At 41.6% G+C, this 23,416-nt stretch overlaps 2 protein-coding genes across 3 annotated transcripts; both read left to right on the top strand.

The window, feature by feature from the left end:
• Nucleotides 1-1,378: 1,378 nt before the first annotated feature.
• On the top strand, nt 1,379-5,698 carry LOC139379467 (G-protein coupled receptor 26-like). The gene is made up of 3 exons (XM_071122279.1): nt 1,379-2,046; nt 2,239-2,352; nt 5,461-5,698. Exons 1-3 carry the CDS (start codon nt 1,379-1,381, stop codon nt 5,696-5,698), a joined length of 1,020 nt encoding a protein of 339 aa, XP_070978380.1.
• Nucleotides 5,699-10,991: 5,293 nt separating this feature from the next.
• LOC139379466 (carboxypeptidase Z-like) lies at nt 10,992-23,346 on the top strand. Of its 2 annotated transcripts, XM_071122278.1 has the most exons (12): nt 10,992-11,304; nt 11,825-11,857; nt 12,880-13,097; nt 13,289-13,445; nt 15,078-15,284; nt 17,312-17,541; nt 17,810-17,971; nt 19,327-19,485; nt 19,786-19,924; nt 20,436-20,575; nt 20,675-20,774; nt 20,876-23,346. In XM_071122278.1, exons 1-12 carry the CDS (start codon nt 11,199-11,201, stop codon nt 21,223-21,225), a joined length of 2,001 nt encoding a protein of 666 aa, XP_070978379.1. In that variant the 5' UTR covers nt 10,992-11,198; the 3' UTR covers nt 21,226-23,346. The 2 variants fall into 2 exon arrangements, with proteins under 2 accessions (XP_070978379.1, XP_070978378.1); XM_071122277.1 differs by having other exon boundaries at nt 11,150-11,304; nt 20,436-20,774; nt 20,876-23,340.
• Nucleotides 23,347-23,416: the final 70 nt, after the last annotated feature.

Here is a 23,416-nt window from a genome sequence, read left to right as displayed (position 1 = left end):
ATACAATAGCGGCAGTACATGGTAATACATAGTGTATTTTATATTGTAACAGTACATGGTATTGCATACTGTATTTTATATTTTAACAGTACATGGTATTGCATACTGTATTTTATATTTTAACAGTACATGGTATTACATACTGTATTTTATATTTTAACAGTACATTTACCATATTATTGATTGTAATGATAAGAGCCAGATGGACTCTGTGGGGGCTGGATTTGATTACGCCTTGTGGAATAATAACAAAAATGTAAAATACAATTGGACTAGCAAAAACCATAGCTATAAGAGACTGACCTTTACTGGACCCCATTGGGGTCCCCATTCATCATTTTTATGGTATGCCTCTCTTTGACATGCCCATCTCCAGTGAAGTATTACATCATATTATAATGAAGGAATCTAACTATTGTGGCTGCATGGTTTTAAGCAAGGAAGTTATGTGCCTTGTCTTCCAACCATCAATTCCTTATAGGCCATTATTGGTGATATGCATTTTTGTTTTTACTACTAAACACGTGAGACATATTTCAGTTGTAACAACCTTACACAATTGCTCAGGATTAATGAATAATTCATAAGATTAAAACAAATATATTAGCCTGTTTCCCTCCAATGTGCACAGGGTGCCCTTTGGCCACGGGAGACGCGCCATGTGTCATGTGTCATGTGTCGCTTTGCCACTATCGACTTGGGAAAGTGTCATCAATAGATACGGATGAAGGGAAGTTGTTTCTGTGAATTAAAAATAATCATATTTGTGTTCTGATGTGTATGACCTCACAAACACACTCGTAAATGACTAAAATAACGAATGAATCAATGGAGGAACCAAAATAACTTCCCAATGTTGTAAAACTCCATGGATGACGTTCTATTTTTCCTCACGTGATAGCTAATTGTAACATTAACATTCAAACGAATTTGCACTAGACAGGGCAGGCTCCAAACAGTCATCTGGTTTAGTACGCATGTTCTGCGCACAAAGGCAGTGGCGTGCGTCGCAGTCTCACTGTTTTCATGCTGAGGTAGTCGTAGAAGGGAGCGGAGATACGAAACATTTGCCCATGTGTTACCCAAACGCTCATTTACACATGCCATCAAATTCTGTTACAAATACTTGTGTGGTGTGGGAGTAGAAAACTCCATACGGTTAAAGAAACGAAATGGTCTGGCGCTCGTGGGGCGCGCGCGGTCTCCCCACTTCAGCACTCTGGACAGCGCTCCACCAACTTGGAGACGGCAAAACTTGTAGGAGTTCAATTCTGGAATGACGACCTTGGAGATAAACGACGGTGCAATCATGGTGGATATTAAGTGTATATTATCTACAGGTGCATGCAAAACGCAAGTGGACTTTTTCAAGTGAGACATGGACTTTGCGGAAATTATCTTCACGTTGTTCATTGTTGTGGTCGCAATTGTCTCGTTGTTGTCGAACTTGCTGGTGCTGCTATGTTTTGTCCAGAGCACCGAGATCCGCCGACAGGTACCGGGTATATTCATCATGAACCTGTCTTTTTGCAACATACTTATCACCCTTTTAAACATGCCATCGACATTGGTGGGGATTGTCAGAAACCACCAGCCTTTTGGGGATTGCCTTTGCCATACAGTGAGCTTTCTGGAGACCTTTTTGACTGCGAACACTATGTTGAGTATGGCAGCACTCAGTATAGACCGCTGGATAGCAGTGGTGTTCCCCTTGAGTTACTCCAGTAAAATGCGCTACAAGGACGCAGTGATCATGATGTGCTACTCGTGGCTCCACTCCCTCACGTTTTCCCTCATCGCCCTCCTGTTCTCCTGGGTTGACTATAGCCACATTTACGCCTCGTGCACATTGCATTTGAGCGAGGAGAGCGACAGGATCAAGTTTACAATTTTCACCGTCGTTTTCCACGCCAGTAGTTTCATGCTCTCCCTGCTGATCCTGTGCTTCACATATTTGAAGGTGCTAAAAGTTGCACGCTTCCACTGCAAGAGGATAGACGTTATAACCATGCAGACGCTGTTCTTGCTGGTGGATATTCACCCATCGTACGTATGCTCCTTTACTTAAGAGGTGTGCGATCAATTGCCGTTACAATGTGCAATGTTATCTTTACAGTAAGCTATAGATTCAATCATGGGGAAACATGCTTACTGTAGGTGTTCATTTTTAAAAATTCAAATGTAGAATGTTTCGTCATTTATTCTGCTGGACTAATATCAGTTACTTGCTATTTTCAGTGTGAAACAAAGGTGTCTGGTAGAACAAAAGAGAAGGAAACAGAGAGCCACCAAGAAAATCAGCATTTTCATTGGGTCGTTCATCATCTGTTTTGCTCCCTATGTTATTACGAGGTAAGTGGGTTTCCAGTCAAGGGGAGACAGGCAGCTGAACAAACAGGAGTGTCATTCACCTACCTTAAACACATCATTAAAGGGGTTATTATAGAGGTTATGAGATTAACACATCCCCAGGTGAACACACTTTGATAATACAACTGGGTTTATGAACAGTAAAGGTAAAGGCTATCATCGCAGGGTTCACTCTGTTTAATAACTTTGCCACCCCAGCAAAATAACAGAAAAATGATCAGCAAAATTCAGTTGAAAGATGAGGCAGGTCTCATGTAAGGTTGAGCAATGCACAAATTAAGGTTTAATTCAATTTCAACCGATTAGTTTTTGTTGTTGCGCGTTTATGATCTCCATCTGTATCTGATACATCCTTCATTAAACCATCAATTATCTGTCGTCATGTCATTTCACTGGACCACCATGAGACGACAGTTAGCACACAGTGGCATTCATTTCCACCAACACACAGCATGACATAGAGCAGCTGATTCAAATAACCAATTCGTCATGAAGCTTTGATTATTTGAATCAGCTGTGTAGTCATGGAGCAAAAAACGAGTTTGGAAAAGCTTGGCCTAGAGGGAATATAGCATTGTAGTTTACATTTGACATTTTAGTTATTTAGCAGCCTCTCTTATGCAGAGTGACTTACAGGAGCAATTAGGGTTAAGTGCCTTGCTCAAGGGCACATCGACAGATTTTCCCTAGTCAGCTCAGGGATTCAAATCAGCACCCCCCCTCCCCCACACACATATTGCAAGCAAAACAGTTTAGTGGCCTCCCTCTTGATAATGGAGAGAATTTAGTTTAGTTTAGAGTTAATTTTGTGCAATTCTACACATTTTGCCATGGGCTGTAGAGAAAATGTTGCTATTTTAAAGCTAATTTCCTGCAATTCTACACATTTTGCCATGGGGTGGAAATACATGTTTGCAGTTTTAATATGAGACTGACTAACAAAATCAATGGGGGTCCCCCGGCCGGTAATTTGATAACACGTTTAGATAGCTGGCCACTAAAGTAACTTAGCAATCAAACAAATGTTAGCTGACATGGGCTAATTGACTGACTATCAGTGACTGACATAACAAGAGTAAAACTGCTGATGCACAACCAAATTTAGAAATTGCACCTTGTGTATTCTACTATTCTCACTCAACTGCTTCATTGGCATTCCTGCATATACAGTGGGGCAAACAAGTATTTAGTCAGCCACCAATTGTGCAAGTTCTACCACTTAAAAAGATGAGAGAGGCCTGTAATTTTCATCATAGGTACACTTCAACTATGACAGACAAAATCAGGGAAAAAAATCCAGAAAATCACATTGTATGATTTTTTATGAATTTATTTGCAAATTATGGTGGAAAATAAGTATTTGGTCACCTACAAACAAGCAAGATTTCTGGCTCTCACAGACCTGTAACTTCTTCTTTAAGAGGCTCCTCTGTCCTCCACTCGTTACCTGTATTAATGGCACCTGTTTGAACTTGTTATCAGTATAAAAGACACCTGTCCACAACCTCAAACAGTCACACTCCAAACTCCACTATGGCTAAGACCAAAGAGCTGTCAAAGGACACCAGAAACAAACTTGTAGACCTGCACCAGGCTGGAAAGACTGAATCTGCAATAGGTAAGCAGAAATCAATTGTGGGAGCAATTATTAGGAAATGGAAGACATACAAGACCACTGATAATCTCCCTCAATCTGGGGCTCCACGCAAGATCTCACCCCATGAGGTCAAAATTATCACAAGAACGGTGAGCAAAAATCCCAGAACCACACGGGGGACCTAGTGAATGACCTGCAGAGAGCTGGGACCAAAGTAACAAAGCCTACCATCAGTAACACACTACGCCGCCAGGGACTCAAATCCTGCAGTGCTAGACGTGTCCCCCTGCTTAAGCCAGTACATGTCCAGTCCCGTCTGAAATTTGCTAGAGAGCATTTGGATGATCCAGAAGAAGATTGGGAGAATGTCATATGGTCAGATGAAACCAAAATATAACTTTTTGGTAAAAACTCAACTCGTCGTGTTTGGAGGACAAAGAATGCTGAGTTGCATCCAAAGAACACCATACCTACTGTGAAGCATGGGGGTGGAAACGTCATGCTTTGGGGCTGTTTTTCTGCAAAGCGACCAGGACGACTGATCCGTGTAAAGGAAAGAATGAATGGGGCCATGTATCATATTTTGAGTGAAAACCTCCTTCCATCAGCAACGGCATTGAAGATGAAACGTGGCTGGGTCTTTCAGCATGACAATGATGCCAAACACACCGCCCGGGCAACGAAGGAGTGGCTTCGTAAGAAGCATTTCAAGGTCCTGGAGTGGCCTAGCCAGTCTCCAGATCTCAACCCCATAGAAAATATTTGGAAGGAGTTGAAAGTCTGTGTTGCCCAGCAACAGCCCCAAAACATCACTGCTCTAGAGGAGATCTGCATGGAGGAATGGGCCAAAATACCAGCAACAGTGTGTGAAAACCTTGTGAAGACTTCCAGAAAACATTTGACCTCTGTCATTGCCAACAAAGGGTATATAACAAAGTATTGAGATAAACTTTTGTTATTGACCAAATACTTATTTTCCACCATAATTTGCAAATAAATTAATTAAAAATCCTACAATGTGATTTTCTGGATTTTTCTTCTCATTTTGTCTGTCATAGTTGAAGTGTACCTATGATGAAAATTACAGGCCTCTCTCATCTTTTTAAGTGGGAGAACTTGCACAATTGGTGGCTGACTAAATACTTTTTTTTGTCCCACTGTACCTATGGGCAAGAATATTGTAGCAATGTTCAGTTTATACATATTTATTTTGAAGAAATACGTTCATACATTATTTTTTCCTAACGTATAAGGCTTGTTGCCAAAGCTGTTTTTCTGGCCCATCCGTATATCCTAATTTATTCTATTCTACCTTGTAACCTTAGAGCCTCATGGCATTTCATAGAATACCAACTGAATTATCACCAAACACTCTCAAAAGCAAACAGAACAACTGCCTGCAAGATAAATACCATGCTTTGAATATTGGATAACTTTTGCCCTTTCTAAAAGGCTATTTGCGAACTCTAACTTGACCTCTGCCTTCTCCTCAGGTTGACCGAGTTGCTTCCCTTCGTGGGAATCAACCGCCACTGGGGAATTGTCAGTAAGTGCCTGACATACAGCAAGGCGGCGTCCGACCCCTTTGCCTACTCCCTTCTGCGTCTACAGTACAAGAAGGTCCTGGTTACCGTTGTCAACCGGTTGCTGCGCCGTGACCTGTACCCCTCATCTGGCCACAACAGCTCTCTGGACACAGAGAACGACTACTCTCTCCAGAGGATCAGTTAATGTCACCATTATGGACATAACAAATATACCACAGACAGACAGACCCAAAATAAAGGTTTCCTCGTGGAAAGAGTGGAGGTGAGAGAGAGAAGGAAGAGAGCAAGATGGGAGAAAAGGGGATTGTAGGAAATAGGAGAGAGCGAGAGAGAGAGAGAGGGAAGTTGTGGGAGGGGAAGAGGTGGATGAGGTGGATAGAAGGAGACAGCAGAAAAACAGGCGGGGTAGACAGCGGAAGAGAGGGCAAGACGGATAGACTGCACAGAGAATGATCGCGTTCAGGGACATTTGCTCCAGACAATACTGGTAAACAAGGGAGTCTGATGATCCATGATTCACTGGCAGAGCCACACACACACACACACACACACACACACACACACACACACACACACACACACACACACACACACACACACACACACACACACACACACACACACACACACACACACACACCCAGAGCCAGAGCCAGAGCCAGAGCCAGAGCCAGAATCAAATGAATCAATGTTATTGAATCAGCCAGGGGTTCGGTCGATTCATAAAGGGAGGGATCACTCCACAAGAGTCTGAATGCTAGTGGGCTTTTATAACATAATAACCTCTTTATAAAGGAGATGTCATAGCCACATTTACAGACCTTTTGACACCCGTATAGAATATAGGAACGTGCTATTAAGGTTATTAATCTCTCGTGGACAGATGCACGTAACATAAATGGTAGTAGAAGCTGTTGACAGACTGTGGGATGCCATGACTAACGAGGAACTTTGTTCCGGTACGCTGATTTTTCATCACTGACCACTTGGACAAATCACGATTTTGCAGGTGCTCGCATCGTTCGAATTTCGGAAGGGGAGGGGACATTTTGGGCCACAGACTTGCCCGTAACTGGCTGAGAGTTTTCATATAGAGGGGTGGAGACTTTGCTGGTCTCATTAATATATTTTATAACACGTCTCCCCCAGAACTTAATGGAGGACCTGGCAAATTTCGCAAGATGTCCTTTCTGGGTGTCCGAGGTTATGTCCTGTCAACTGGACAGAGTGGAAGATGGGAAAGCTTTGCTAGCGGCTGACCAGTAGCCATTCGGGCACTGGTGCAATTTCAAGGGGCACAAATTAATTTCTTGAAGTTAAAATGTGAACTTTTCAATGAATGGTACTTGCTGTGGCAAATGCTGACAACTAGATAGCCATGTTATGTAGCCTATGGACTGTGTTTTAGACTACTACTGCAGTTGCTCACAATTTCACATCAATCACTGGATATTGATGCACTTTGTATTTCTCTCAGAGCTACTAGTTATAACAGCCAAAGGCAAATGCCATCATGTTTACTATGGTAGCGTGTTGTAACTGAATGTACTGCAGGTATTAAGGTAATTTTGACTGAAATGGATTTGTACTATTGTGTATATTGTAATACTTTATTCTGCCAGGTGATTGCTGGAAATGTTTATATGGATATTTATAAATACCGGATGTTATCTTTATCAAACTATTTTGCACTGTATGAGAAACCATAATATGTATTTGTTTAAATGCTCTTCAAATAAAAGAGACGTTCTATAGCAGAATAATGTTATGTTATGTTCAAGTAAGTGCTTTAAAACACGTTATTGTGTTCGTGCCAGAATTCAATATATGACTGTTTGGCTTTTCAATAGTTGCTTTATCAGAACCTGATTCTTTTTTAGATGCACCACGCACACGTGTGTTTCGTTATGCAGGCCTATGCCACTTGCTGTACTTTGGCAGTGTGTGAGTAAAGCTGTTGGTGAAAAATGTGCAATAAAGCTGTCAAATAACAAGCATCCTTTGATATATTTATGGCCATATGACAAGACATGTAGAAACATATCTAATATCTAATGCCAATCTGGGGATTTCATGTTGACAGATTCATCAGCAACTGTTTTGCAGGTGCCAGAGGCTGTTCAATGTTTGTGCCACCACACCTCAAATAATCCAATAGGAATGTCAAGCAGTAGGATATGTAGGGGAGAGTGGGGTAAATTGGGCCATTTATTTGTATTTTTTTTTACATTCAGCATCACTCCTTCAAGGGCGATGTAGTGTTCTAACAAAGATATATATACACACAGTGGGGAGAACAAGTATTTGATACACTGCCGATTTTGCAGGTTTTCCAACTTACAAAGCATGTAGAGGTCTGTAATTTGTATCATAGGTACACTTCAACTTTGAGAGACAGAATCTAAAACAAAAATCCTGAAAATCACATTGTATGATGTTTAAGTAATTAATTTGCATTTTATTGAATGACATAAGTATTTGATACATCAGAAAAGCAGAACTTAATATTCGGTACAGAAACCTTTGTTTGTAATTACAGAGATCATACGTTTCCTGTAGTTCTTGACCAGGTTTGCACACACTGCACAAGGGATTTTGGCCCACTCCTCCATACAGACCTTCTCCAGATCATTCAGGTTTCGGAGCTGTCGCTGGGCAATACGGACTTTCAGCTCCCTCCAAAGATTTTCTATTGGGTCCAGGTCTGGAGACTGGCTAGGCCACTCCAGGACCTTGAGATGCTTCTTACGGAGCCACTCCTTAGTTGCCCTGGCTGTGTGTTTCGGGTCGTTGTCATGCTGGAAGACCCAGCCACGACCCATCTTCCTCATTCCCAATGAGGGAAGGAGGTTGTTGGCCAAGATCTCGCGATATATGGCCCCATCCATCCTCCCCTCAATACGGTGCAGTCGTCCTGTCCCCTTTGCAGAAAAGCATCCCCAAAGAATGATGTTTCCACCTCCATGCTTCACGGTTGGGATGGTGTTCTTGGGGTTGTACTCATGGGTAAGTTGAGCACGGGACAGGGTAAGTTGAGTAGCGGGACAGGGTAAGTTGAGCAGCGGGACAGGGTGGGTAAGTTGAGCAGCGGGACAGGGTAAGTTGAGCAGCGGGACAGGGTAAGTTGAGCAGCGGGACAGGGTAAGTTGAGCAGCGGGACAGGGTAAGTTAGGCACGGGACAGGGTAAGTTGAGCAGCAGGACAGGGTAAGTTGAGCAGCGGGACAGGGTAAGTTGAGCAGCGGGACAGGGTAAGTTGAGCAGCGGGACAGGGTAAGTTGAGCAGCTGGACAGGGTAAGTTGAGCAGCGGGACAGGGTAAGTTGAGCAGCGGGACAGGGTAAGTTGAGCAGCGGGACAGGGTAAGTTGAGCAGCGGGACAGGGTAAGTTGAGCAGCTGGACAGGGTAAGTTGAGCAGCGGGACAGGGTAAGTGAAGCAGGCTACACATTTCTTAAAATCATGTCTATCAGAATCGCTTTTTGTCTTTGACCACTAAAACAAAACCGGTTTATATTGTTCCAACTGTTCCTTTTTATTAATTGTTTTGTAATTTTACCCCATTTTTCTCATGATATCCAGTTACAATATTTTCTTCGCTGCAACTCCAACGGGCTCGGGAGAGGTGAAGGTAGAGTCATGCGTCCCCCGAAACATGACCCACAAAGCTGCGCTGCTTCTTAACACCTGCTCGTTTAACCCGGAAGCCAGCTGCACTAATGTGTCGGAGGAAACACCGTTCAAATGATGACCAAAGTCAGGTTGCAGGCGCCCGGCCCGCCACAAGGAGTGCCTAGAGCGTGATGAGCCAAGTACAGCCTGCTGGCCAAACTCTCCTTTAACACGGCCGACGCTGGGCCAATTGTGCACCATCCTATGGGACTCCCAGTCACGACCTGTTGTGACACAGCCTGGGATCAAACGCCAGGCTGTATTGACACCGCCGCACTGCGATGCAGTGCCTTAGAACGCTGCGCCACTCGGGAGGCCCCTAACTGTTCCTTTTTAAACCTCTGAAATATATATATTTTAACATTAGCTCGACATCAAATTACTTCACCAATCAGTTCGAACAGAGCAGCTTGCTATGGAGTGGGCAAGCTATTGTTTACATGCGAGATGCGACTGAAATTTTGAAGGTGGGGAGAGAGTGGATGGAGTTGGCTTGGCCCACATAATTATACCTACGGATGAGTGGCTTCTACGGAGGAACTTCGAATATCTTTGAACTTCCAAGAGTTGGCTTATTGTTGGACCAGAGCTAGCTAGCTAACAAGCTTGTGTGTGTAGCGCAGCACCAGAATGAAAAACACGTCTTACCTTTTTGTTGTTAACAAAGTCCATGTGAAACGTGATAACTACAGTATCCATAACTAACATTGAAACAGTTCATCCATTCTTCTCTAATTAAAAATCTATCCCTAATTTCTGAATCATGCTTGTAACGTCAATAGGCTACATTAGCCTAAGCTTCTGAGGGGAGGGGCAGGTTGCATACACACATACTGGCAAAGATTTTCAGCTGGCAGGCAGACACTGGAATAAGTTTAAGTGACTGTGAGGGCTTTGCATAGGTGCCTTGGGGGACTTTTTGTGGGACTGAAAAAAATGCCCTGAATGCAAAATAACATTATTAACCGGTTCCCATGCTTTTAAAATAATGGTGCTGTTCCAGAACAATATAGATCACTTTTATTTCCAGTTCTGATTCTGTTCCTCCAAAAAAAAACATTTGTTTTTTCTCCCTGAACCGGCTCCAACCCCTGATTAGCCCACACAGCTACAAGGATGAACTTTCATTCTAGGTTTAGGACCTCATATTAAAGCTCAAAGAGACCCCAACTTATGTATGCAATCTAAAAATAATTTACTTTGGTTTAAATACAAGCACCATGAAACCTATAACACAATAAATTCATTTGACTTGGTGAAAATCTGTTCTTTGGACCTAACTTTTTCCATGTGGTTTCTTTCTTCACAGACTTCACAGACTAAATATTTGATCAAATTATACATTTTGTGTATGTTTTCCATTGAAACAAGTTGGCTCTATTTACCACTTTGGTCCAATTTACCACACTCTCACATATCCTGACATTCTTCAAAGCATATTGCTGATTGGATGAAAGGGATCAAATGACTGTCTTGAGTAAGGACTAAAGGACTGGGCAAATGGGCCGAGAAAACAATAGGTCGGTTCTATTCGAAATCATTGGGAAGTTCCTACCCCATTGAAGGGGGTTATGTAAGGGTTAAGGTGAGGGTTATGGTTATGGTTAGGGTAAGGGTTAAGGTTAGGGGTCACCCCAATGATCCCGGATAGCACTGACGGAAAGAAATAGTGGCCTATTATTTTACAGTTAATGTCCACTGTTCACATAATCCAATACATACATTTTAGAGGTAAGCAATTATAAGGTTAACTTTGAATAAAAAAGTGTTGGAAATGGTTGAGCAAGACGGTTTAGAGTATAGGAATTGTTAACAGGTGTATTTCAGAAAGTTTACTTGCGCAAAGTTTACTTGCGCAAATGATTCCACCTCCACCCAGCCATTTCCGTCTGAAACATTTTCCTTTGTAATTTGATAGTCGACCGTAATTCGTGTAATAAACTCACTTTTTAGGGAAGCCCAAAAAGTTCTCGTGCAATTAAGCACAGTAGCCTTGAGGTGCCACATCACAAAATATGGAATTTATACGTAGGAAAATGAAGACTATTGTTTTTCTGAATGCACTGGCGACAGTTGTTTGGTGTGCCCCTTCGCTCTGCGACCCTGAAGACGAATTTCTAGGTAAAGTAGGCCAACTCTTTGTTGTTTATGATAACGCACATGGTGTGTTTTATGCATTGGAAGGAAGTGATGGTGTTAGGGCTAGTTCTGAAATAAAAGTGCATGGTTCAGAAATATTTCATTATATCTCAGACAAGACATGCAAACTGTGATGCTTCTATTCACAATGTTTATTCACAAGCCAACCGTAACAACAATAAAAAAAATAACCTCGTGTCACAAATTAGTGCGAAATAAAGTGCTTATTTTTCTTCAGAGAATTATTATAGAACTGTGGGCTATAACGATTGAGGTAGATATTCATCACTAGTGAGAGGTGACCTGATCCAAAGAATGACAATTCTCAGCATTAATACGTTTTTACTGAAAGATAGACATTTGGGAGGAGAGATCGTGAAGCAAGACGAGAGGGTTAATAAAAAGCAGATTTTATAGTGTCACAATAACGCTGGTGATAAATGCGATTCTGCCATCTAGTGTTAAATGCATGACAGCAACTAACAATAGATGTGTCTTTCAGGTATCTTTTGCAAAGAACCAGAACCAGAACAACGTATGTACATTTTATTTTCTTCAAAAATCCTTCAACTCATGTAAATGTGATGTTTGTAAAGCCTTGGTGACAACATATGCTAAGGTTATTATGACTTTAGAACCGACTCTTGACTATTCTAAACCAATTGAAAGCATCCTAGCAGGTTGTGTGCATTGCATCACAGTTAGATAGCTTAGAACTTACTGTTCATACAGAAAGAAGGCCTAAAGGACTGTACATTTATGCAATTTTATCAAACCACAGGTTGAACAACCTATCACACTTTTGAAGATGAAGTTTTACTAAGTGATTAGGCTAAATGGGATATTATGGCCTTAAGGCCTCTCCGAGCTATCAAGTGTATTTTTGGATGATAAATGGCTGTATGAAATATTCACATTTTAATCTCCACTGATAATAGAAATATTTGAACTTGATCATTTTCAGCACTGCAGAGAGGTAGCTAGCTAGCTATATGAGACAATAAAGATGTTTTAGTCCAAGGGGTGGATTCTTCATGCATATCCATAGGACTTCTTAATATCAGGTTATGCTCATTTTCCATGCCAAGGATATGAGTAATGAGCCTTATTGTGTACTGAGCATCTTAGCTAGGTTTCTTTAACAAATTAACTTAGATCAAATGTAAAAGTACAAGAGAAAGAACAACCTGGCCAATACCCCTAAACATACTGATTTACAAGGGAGATAACATATGGTCTGAAAGCAGCATCTTACAAGCAGGTTAACACTACGCCTACCTGAACATGTTTTATAACAAACTTATTGTTCTATAAAAATGTTGCCACCCACCTTACAAAAGCACCCAAAGGTCTCACCGATGTTAATTGCAAAGAGTTCATGAAATTATGAGACAATAAATGGTATTATAACACATTACATAATGATGAACCTATTGATATAACAGTATGTATTCTATACTTTGATGATTCAACACGGTAAGCCACATTCAGATCAGTCACTCACCATTATAATACTGAATTTGTCCTGCTCCTCGGTTGGCTCTTTCCTCTACTCAGCCAAGTGCATGGACATCATGATGAACTATTGCGACGACATGTCCTATACCCACACCGTGTTCCCCAACATCCTGGGCCACAGGACCCGCGAGGAGGCCGAGCTGGGCCCCGAGTACCTCCTCGTCAGTGTGGTCCACAACTTGCTCAATGGAGAGTGCACCCCGGACATCCGCATGCTAGGCTGTTCAGTGCTGGTGCCTCGCTGCGAGAAGGAGAAGGTTTGATGCTAACAAAGGATAATGTAATAATACAAATAAATCCAAGAAAATTGCACTCTATATATATGCTCCCAACAATTTAATGGGTAAATCTAATAACCAACATTTTGGTAATGCAGCGCCTTCTTCAGTAAAAAAAAAATATATCCCACTTTCAATAATTGAATGCTGTTTTTCTTTTATAATGTAAGGTGCTGAAGCCGTGCAGGAGTACGTGCGAGGCTGTGAGGAAGAACTGTTACCACGCCTTCGAGGGCATCGAGATGGCCTGGCCATACTTCCTGGACTGTGACCGCTTCTTTGTCAGTGACCAGGAGGGCTGTTACGACCCACTGGAGGGCTTACGAGGTAACGGCCACAGTTTAACTGGTGTGTCATAAAAATGACTATCAATATATGATAGTGACAACCGTATGACAGTAACTGTGCAGTATGATGTTGACTCAAATAATATTTTCATGCATAAAACAATCCCCTGAGCAAAATGTAAAACTAGAGAGAACCATGTGTGTCAATATTATTACAAGATTATGTCATTATAAAGAAAAATAACACCCAAACCCCTTTTAATAACAGAAGCATATTGAGTGGTAACTGAGAATGCAGTTTCTATCCAGATTAATGACAGTCAACTGGTTGCCACATTGCTCCTTGCGGCACACCTCAAGAATGTACTTAAACTATTTATAGGTCAATTCAAATTCCTTTTTACATCAACATTCACAGTTTTTTGATGATTGTATTATGCCACAATCCTCTCAACACATGTTTTAAATGAACCTTTATTTAACTAGGCAAGTCAGTTAACAACAAACTCTTATTTACAATGACGTTAACATATCTGCCATTAATATCTTGCCTCCTACAAGATATATGTGTTTTAACAAGTCTATGAGTTCACACTGATAGGTGACGGAACTGTAGTATATGTTCACCAGAGCAGTGATCAGTCTAACGTGAGTTCAGTACAGTTTGTTTCTCCCTGTTCACCAGATCAGTGATCAGTCTAACGTGAGTTCAGTACAGTTTGTTTCTCCCTGTTCACCAGATCAGTGATCAGTCTAACGTGAGTTCAGTACAGTTTGTTTCTCCCTGTTCACCAGAGCAGTGATCAGTCTAACGTGAGTTCAGTACAGTTTGTTTCTCCCTGAAGCTGCAAACAACCAACCATTCCAGCTGTGTGATTGCTCTGACTGTTCATGAGTCCTCTCTTCCTGTGTACTCTCTCTCTTTCTGTTTATCTCTGCAGCTGCTCTATGCCACCATAAACAAGTCCTACAGGAGCCTATACTGACACAATAACAGTTAATGTAACCATTTTGCTGAAATAAATCATAGATATGCATATTACATATATGATATGGGTGTAGATATTCACACAGAGGGTGGTACCACATTTTGCACAACAGCTTTTAGTGTAGTATGAAATCTGTTTCCAAAAATATATTTGATTCTAACTGAAATACAAGATGTCTGGCAAGCCTTGTAAGCTATGTAATTAATTACATGCTGATATTTATTTTGAACAGATGTCTCTGGTCTTATGTTTCAACTTCATTCAGTTTCTTACATTTTAGGTCTTGCACATTTCCCTAAAAGAGCACATTTATACAGGGGAGACGGGGGCCTTTTCCACTTTATGTAGTTTCTCTGTCTCCTGACATTTTACAGGGCTCTACTCGACATGAGATGAAAGACTAAGGCCTCATTTAGTAATGAGGTATCTCGATATACACCCGATGAGGCGGTTTATTGACGCATGGTTACGCTTTCGATGTTAACTTTTCTAGGACACTGAGTCAAAAGTCACACTTGCTAGTTAATACAAAGTGTCATGAACTGGCTTGGAACGCTATTGACCTCTATATCTTTGGTTACACTTCATAATAACTTCCACAAATAAGACATTACACTTAACTGTGCTTATAAATGCTTTTCAAATCATTATCATACAGTGTCACCATCTCTTGTTTATCCTAGCGATACAGGAAGAACGTAATACCCCTGAGAAGCCTCATACTGTCATCCAGTTTAGCTATCAGTCTAACGCCCAGATGAACAGCATCCTGAAGAAGACTGCAGCACGATGCCCCGAAATCGCCATGACCTACAGCATTGGCCGCAGTGTGGAGGGCAAAGACCTGCTAGTGATAGAGTTCTCAAACAACCCTGGAGTACATGAATTGCGTAAGTACTAATGGTCCTCGGTGCACTACAGTGTGAGTCCTGGGAATGCTATTTCTTAAACGCCGTCATATGTCTCTCAATGCTATTCAATTAGGGGCTGATTCCGACTTAGGAATTTACGCCATTCCTACGCACTTCAGTATTTGGTATTCAGATTTACCTTATTCAGCCGCGTAATGCACCATGCAGGTGCTACCTTGCACGCTCTGAAAACATTTAATTAAACTGCTGAAAACACAGATTTATAAATACTTATTTAGGTTTAGGAAAGTATTTATGAATCATGAATTGGTTTGGAGAGCCTTTACGCACAAAAGAAAGCAGTGGTTTGATTCGTTCTGAAAATGGCCACTTTCAGTTCAACCCATGGTAATGTGGGAACATTAGCGTACATAAAATTATAATAGGGAGAATAGTGTACGATAGTAGACTATACCCTCTGTTGGTTGAACTAACCATGGAACTGTGTACTGACACGGCCAAGTATTGCGGCATGCGTCGGGTTCAAACTGTTACGGCTTGGTCTGCACTCCGCTCCATAACAATTTAATTTGCTTACATGTCATTTTTTGTATATTATCGACTGTTACTAATGATTCTTAGCAACAACCACACGGCCATGACCGAGGAAGCAAAGGGAAATGATACAATGAAATTAAATGGAATTATAATGTAGGCTAAAATAACTGGGAACTAACAGGAAATTGGCAGTTGAATATGTGTTGTTATTAGGCCTACTGATGGTCGATACTGATAGTGGCTAATTATTAACATGATAGAAATAGGAGACAGAGAAAGCCGGAGTAGGCTATAATTAAGACATTCGGGATTGCCCATCCCTGCAAGTTAAAAGACTACAATTTAAACTCTGCATAATGGCACAGCATTTCATCAACTTTACTGTGGTAAAGTTGATATGTTGATATGCTTCATTTTGCTGCCATATGACTAGTTTAACATTTATCTCCAGCGATTATAAGGTAAAGTAGACCTAAAACAAGTGTCAATTAGCCTATGTTTACAATTCCCTTATCCAAACGGATTACTCATTTACCTAGCTCTTATCAAGTTGTAAATTACAGTGCCTGGAGAATGGTGTTATTTAAATCAAAAATATTCAATAGATGCTTCTTCCACTTGAAACAGGTGGGTTCGCTGGACTTTATTCATGGTTTCCTCACACGTAAAGATAGTGGAATTATTCATTTTTTGTGTTTATTTTATCAGTTAAATTGACTGAGAACACATTTTAATTTACAGCAACAACCTGGGGAATAGTTACAGGGGAGAGGAATGAACCGATAGGAAGCTGGGGATGATTAGGTGACCATGATGGTATGAGGGCCAGATTGGGAATTTAGCCAGGACACCAGGGTTAACACCCCTACTCTTACGATGTGTCATGGGATCTTTAGTGACCACAGAGAGTCAGGACACCCGTTTAATGTCCCATCTGAAAGACGGCACCCTAGACAGGGAAATGTCCTCAATCACTGCCCTGGGGCATTGGGATCTTTTTCTAGACCAGACAAAAGAGTGCCTCCTACTGGCCCACCAACACCACTTCCAGCAGCATCTGGTCTCCCATCCAGGGACCAATCAGGACCAACGCTGCTTAGTTTCAGAAGGAAACCAGCAGTGGGATGAAGGGTCAGAATATGGCGTTTCTGTACACACCTCCGCCACACCGTCAATTATTCGAGCTCCACCCCAAACAAATAGCGGGTGAATACCATGCTATTCTAATGCTTAAGTTCAAGATCAGAATGCACAGAGAGAAAAGTGCATCAAAAGGGGATTATGTTCCATTCCCGCACACTTAACACGGGTCAGAATCGGGCCCTTAATTATTATCTCGCCTATGTCCACAGTTCAACCAGGGACAATGTAACTTTTCTAAATGTTACACATGACTGTAAGCTGCTGTCTTGGTTAAGTCTCCATGGAAAGCAGATCATTCATCTCAAGGGACTCTTTGGTTGAATACATTTAAAAGAAGTCAATATCCGGTCACCTTATATCAACAGTTGAACCAGAGATGAAGTACATAGGAAACATGCATGGGAACGAGGTGCTGGGTCGTCAGCTGTTGATCTACCTGGCCCAGTACCTGTGTTCAGAGTACCTGCTGGGGAACCGGCGCATCCAGACCCTGATCAACACCACACGTATCCACATCCTGCCCTCCATGAACCCAGACGGGTACGAGCTAGCTGCCGCCGAGGTCCAGGACACCATCGACCCTGAGAACGATGAGGTAGGTTGAATCAACGTTGTTTGACGCGTCATTTTAATATTTTGTTGTTTTATCACTGTGTAAAACGAATTGCATTTGCCAGAAAGGTATTAATGTACCGTATGTAATCAGTTTCCCAGCTTTTAAAAAAATTCAACAACAGGCCTCAATATTTGGTTTAAACTATTGCTGATTTCATATTACTTGACAGCGAAGATCCTACAGTCTGCTTTGACATGTCTGCTTTGACTCACATACCAACCTGACTACCACTGTATGAACCCAACAGGCTCAGAACTACAACAGCTGGACCCTGGGTCGAGGCAACGCCCAGAACATTGACCTGAACAGGAACTTCCCTGACCTGACCACGATCGTTTACAGCCGGCGCAGACACAGACGTTTCCGTAGCAACCACATCCCAATCCCAGACGCTTACTGGTTTGGTAAGGTACAGTATGAATTCCTAGCCATCCATGCTTGCATTTCGTGTGGGATTTTATACTTGCGGATAATAATACATGCATCAAATATTGTGCAATGATGACTGCTTTCAATGTCATTTGGATTTACATTGACATTTTTTTAAACCTTTATTTAACTAGGCAAGTCAGTTAAGAACAAATTATTATTTACAATGACGGCCTACCAAAAGGCAAAAGGCCTCCTGCGGGGACGGGGGCTGGGTTAAAAAAATTAAAAAGGAAAATATAGGACAAAACACACATCACAACGAGAGACAACACCACATAAAGAGAGACCTAAGACAACAACACAGCATGGCAGCAACACATGAAAACACAGCATGGTAGCAACACAACATGACAACAACATGGTAGCAACACAACATGGCAGCAGCACAACATGGTAGCAGCACAAAACATGGTACAAACATTATTGGGCACAGACACAGCACAAAGGGCAAGAAGGTAGAGACAACAATATATCACGCAAAGCAGCACAACGGTCAGTAAGAGTTTCCATGATTGAGTCTTTGAATGAAGAGATTGAGATAAAACTGTCCAGTTTGAGTATTTGTTGCAGCTCGTTCCAGTCACTAGCTGCAGCGAACTGAAATGAGGAGCGACCCAGGGATGTGTGTGCTTTAGGGACCTTTAACAGAATGTGACTGGCAGAACAGGTGTTGTATGTGTAGGATGAGGGCTGCAGTAGATATCTCAGATAAGGGGGAGTGAGGCCTAAGAGGGTTTTATAAATAAGCATCAACCAGTGGGTATTGCGATGGGTATACAGAGATGATCAGTTTACAGAGGAGTATAGAGTGCAGTGATGTGTCCTATAAGGAGCATTGGTGGCAAATCTGATGTCCGAATGGTAAAGAACATCTAGCCGCTCGAGAGCACCCTTACCTGCCGATCTATAAATGATGTCTCCGTAATCTAGCACGGGTAGGATGGTCATCTGAATCAGGGTTAGTTTGGCAGCTGGGGTGAAAGAGGAGCGATTACGATAGAGGAAGCCAAGTCTAGATTTAACTTTAGCCTGCAGCTTTGATATGTGCTGAGAGAAGGACAGTGTACCGTCTAGCCATACTCCCAAGTACTTGTATGAAGTGACTCAATCTCTGTCATTTATCTTCAATGTTAAATATCAAAGTTTGAATTAAGTTTTGATTACCAATCATCAAGTTTTAATTGAGAAGTTGACGATTGGTAATTGTTGTTAACCGGCACCTGATTGTACCCTGTTATGCCATCATTTCCAAAACCCTGTGTTTTATTGATGTGCCCAATAAAACTGTTGACTGTAATTGATATGCTTGTCTTTATGTGTGTCATAATGCAGGTAGCTCCAGAGACATACGCAGTCATGAAGTGGATCAGATCCTTTCCCTTTGTGCTCTCAGCTAACTTCCACGGAGGGGAGTTGTTGGTGTCCTACCCCTACGACCTCTCCAAACACCCACTAGAGCAGAAGATGTTCTCCCCCACGCCAGATGAACAGGTAAGCGGGACTGACAGCAACATGTACAGTCAATAGGACAACAGCACTCTCCAAAATGGATTGCACTCTATGATCTGAAGTGTGTCTGTTGCAGAGAGAAGGCCTTTACATATGTAAAGATGAATTGTATTTTTATTTCCTCGACAGTCGTCATGTAACATACATGTAAAGAAAGAAGAAAATGTATCTCAGCTGCTACCAAATCAAACTAATGTAACATATCACATTTAAAGGTAAACGAAACTACCCATTGTATTTTTTATGAATACGACAAAGATAATATTGTATTTTTGGCTACAGGTATTCAAGCAGATAGCGAGAACATATGCAGATGCCCATGCCACCATGTCAGAAGGAAACTCTGGAAGGTGTGAGAACTTTGGCAGCATCGGCCAGGACGGCATCATAAATGGAGCATGGTGGTACAGCTTTGCAGGTGGTAAGTTTAAAATAATTTAAAAAACGGTCCAATTAAAAACAGTCCAGGACTGTTGAAGTGACGATATAGCGAGCGGGTGGCTGGTGGCACCTTCATTTGGGAGGAAGGACTCATATTAACGGCTGTAATAGAATGGTATCGATCCATTCATTCCATCACAGCTATCATTATCAAATCAAAGTTTCCTGGTCACGTACACAGTTTAGCAGGTCTTACGGCGGTGCAGCGAAATGCTGATGTCACTAGCTCCCACCTATGCGGTCAATTGTCAAACAGCTAGAATGTAAAGTAAAGCAAGAAATCAAGAATGGCGGGAAACAACTGTTCTTATGAACCTTCCTCCTGTGATTGAAATAGCTGATGCAGGCTTAATGAACATAATAGGCAAGTTATATTATGAACTATGATCGCCACCTGGTGGCGCTTTTAGTTATTGTCACTAGTTGAATTATGAAGATGGTGGTTTGTAGTTTCTATCACTTGTACGTTGTTCTTCCTGTCATGTGATCAGGTATGCAGGACTTCAACTACCTCCACACTAACTGTTTTGAGGTGACGGTGGAATTGGGCTGTGATAAGTTCCCAGCTGAGGAGGAGTTATACACTGGCTGGAAGGACAACAAAGAGGCTCTGCTCACATTCATGGAGTCGGTGAGAGACTTTAAAGCCAGCATTTCATTCCAAAACATCACTCCCTTTCACAAATCTGAGACGAGTTCTCCACTAACCCTGCGTCTCAATGTTTACCAGGTCCACCGTGGAATAAAGGGAATAGTAAAGGATGAGGACGGGAATGGAATCAAAGGGGCAAGGATATCTGTCAGAGGAATAAGGCATGACATCACCACAGGTAAAGTCAGCCTCTTCGATTGGTCATTTTTACTAGAAAATGTCAGTATGATTCTGGGTGGTAAGCATTTGAAAAAAAAAACGTCCTCACACTCTCTCTAGCTGAAAACGGAGACTACTGGCGCTTGCTAACCGCCGGCATCCACATCCTGACTGCGTCTGCACCAGGCTACACCAGAGCCATGAAAAAGATCCACCTTCCGGCACGCTTGCAGAAAGCAGGCCGGGTGGACTTTGTCCTGCAGAAGGCTGTGGTGGAGCCTGACATGGAAGAGGACTATAGAATCCCGTCCATGGGGACCTATGAGCACTTCGACCCCTACAACCAGTTTGAGCGCTACACCATTAGCGAGCAGAACCAGAACGGAGAGGAGGGGCAGGAGAAACCGTGGTGGTGGAGCTACTTTAGCCATGCCCATGGCTCCACCCCCACCTGGCTTCTCAGAAACTAGCTCCTCCCCTGAATATACATAGAATCCTCTATGGCTCCCACTATAGCCTCCTTTCTCAACTCTGGTCCCCGATTACCATCAAGGGTTGCACATACCTCCTACAGGTCAATACTAGCACACCTAATTCAATGAATCAAGGGCTTGATGATTAGTTCAATCACGTGTGCTTATATAAGGGTGGAACAAAAATGTGTAACCCAGGGGTACTCCAGGACACTGCCCTACATGATCAAAGACGGGTTACTATTTAAGTTGAATATGATTTACATAATGCTATCATACAAGTGTCACATTTTAGCATTACCATTATTATCCATTGCTGCAAACCTGTCGTAACTGAAGTAAAATATAAAATAGCTAGTTGTTCATGATAGCAATATGTAATCTTAATAAGTCATAGTTCATGTAAAGTGTTTTCTCCTAAAGCTAGCCTCCATTTTACAAGCTTTTGCCTTGTTAAACTGCTTCACTTTATGACCATAATGCAACACAGGAAGGTTGAAAAGCTTCGACGATTTGTCTCTCCACCCGCACATATCTGTACTTGTTTACAATAAAACATTATTAAAGAACATTCATTTGTTACTATTACTGCTGTTTATGGAGCCCCACCCTACTGAAACGTTGTTAAAGGGAAGCGTTATTAATGAGTGTGGTGCTTTCTAGTTCAATTTGAGCTCACTTGCGGAGTTCCACTTTACTTCATGATAATACGGTAAAGTATCTTCTTCTCAGATGGTGACCGTTATACTTTACAATACTTGTCCCTGAAATGTATTCACATGGTAGTAAATGGGAAACTTGTGTGACCGTCGTCTCTTCAAAATATGTAATGAAACAGATTGGCCAAAAGATGGCATCCTAATTCCATTTGTTTTCGCCCATGTTACATTTTCAACTGAACTGCCTTTCCAAGAAAGGCAACCTTTCCAGCCAACCAATACTGTATCCCAAACTGTCCCACATGGCAACGTATAGCATCTGTTAAAGAACCAGAGGCACGGTCAGTCTCTTATACCAGTCAACCAACCATGCTTTAAGAACCGGAATGTGTGTCATTTCACATAGCGCTCTGCATCACTTTCTCTAGTGGATCTAGATATCGTCAGTGTTTGTCTCACATGTTACCTAGATATGAATTGATCTGAAAAAAATGTCAGTCCTATCATGTAATTTGTTTTGCCACGTGTTCACTTCTGAATATCATTCTGCCTACCCCTTTACAGTGCGCATGTGCCTTGAAAAAAAAAGAGTAGGATATTTGTTGTAAACGGTAGGATGCAGTATAGTCTTGCAATAAGGGATCATCAAGGAGTGGCTATGCGTTCAAGGAGTGATGACGCGCTAGCGGAGTGGAACTGACCTTCCACGGAGTTGCATTATTTTCCAGAGAACGCACAGAGCCCGGGGTTGATTATCCCTTTTATACCATGGCTTGGAATATCTTACATTATTTAATACCATGGACATCATTCCACAGTATGCAGCTAGCGATGAGAATAAATGTTTTCTTCAATCTTCCCTCCAAACATTTGAGATGATGTTCTGTTATGATATTTAGTAAACGGAGGTCAAATCTGATTTGTGTTTGTGTATATTTCCAGATGTCAGCACTCCTGACATATCTACAGTTGAACTGTGGCTGCTAGGCTGTTGTCACTTGACCCAATCTGACCAAACACCATCTCCTAGGATCACAACCCAAGGCCAACTTATTACTTATTGAGCTGCTATAATAATAATAATTTATAGGCATTTCAATAATGCATAACTATACATTCTGTGTCTGTGAAAGGGATTCTTCACATAAATAATTAAATTACTTTAGTGTTTCTTTACATTGAAAGTAAAAGGCAAGGAGAGATTGAGACCCACACTTAGCCATACATGGCCTCCCACAAACCCTAATGCATTTGTGACCAAATATGTTTGAGTGAATGAATCCCATATATATCATGTCGTTATTTGCATGCACAAATCATACATTGCATAGTAAAATGAATACATTTGTATCAATAATATTGTAATTTAGGCGAACTCTCTCTTGCTCCAGACATGTTGTGCATTTCATTTATGAAATTCAGTCTGTTATAAATAAATAAATACACATTGTTAAAGTAATCTACATAGTGGTATGGTACTGTAAATTAGAACATAATTTATTTGTTTTTGTTTAAAGAGATACTTAAGG

The sequence above is a fragment of the Oncorhynchus clarkii genome, chromosome 21, assembly GCF_045791955.1.
Source record: "Oncorhynchus clarkii lewisi isolate Uvic-CL-2024 chromosome 21, UVic_Ocla_1.0, whole genome shotgun sequence".
NCBI classification, from domain to species: Eukaryota; Metazoa; Chordata; class Actinopteri; order Salmoniformes; family Salmonidae; genus Oncorhynchus; species Oncorhynchus clarkii.
This window is presented reverse-complemented; position numbering and strand designations above follow the sequence as displayed.

What these genes read in the sequence shown, in the direction of transcription:
- LOC139379466 (XM_071122277.1), top strand. Translation starts at nt 11,199, where the DNA reads ATGGAATTTATACGTAGGAAAATGAAGACTATTGTTTTTCTGAATGCA. An exon ending in CCCACTGGAGGGCTTACGAG is followed by an intron (nt 13,446 to 15,077) that starts GTAACGGCCACA and finishes TGTTTATCCTAG; the next exon opens with CGATACAGGAAGAACGTAAT. An exon ending in AAGGCATGACATCACCACAG is followed by an intron (nt 20,775 to 20,875) that starts GTAAAGTCAGCC and finishes CACTCTCTCTAG; the next exon opens with CTGAAAACGGAGACTACTGG.
- LOC139379467 (XM_071122279.1), top strand. Translation starts at nt 1,379, where the DNA reads ATGGACTTTGCGGAAATTATCTTCACGTTGTTCATTGTTGTGGTCGCA. An exon ending in CTGGTGGATATTCACCCATC is followed by an intron (nt 2,047 to 2,238) that starts GTACGTATGCTC and finishes TGCTATTTTCAG; the next exon opens with TGTGAAACAAAGGTGTCTGG. An exon ending in GCTCCCTATGTTATTACGAG is followed by an intron (nt 2,353 to 5,460) that starts GTAAGTGGGTTT and finishes CCTTCTCCTCAG; the next exon opens with GTTGACCGAGTTGCTTCCCT.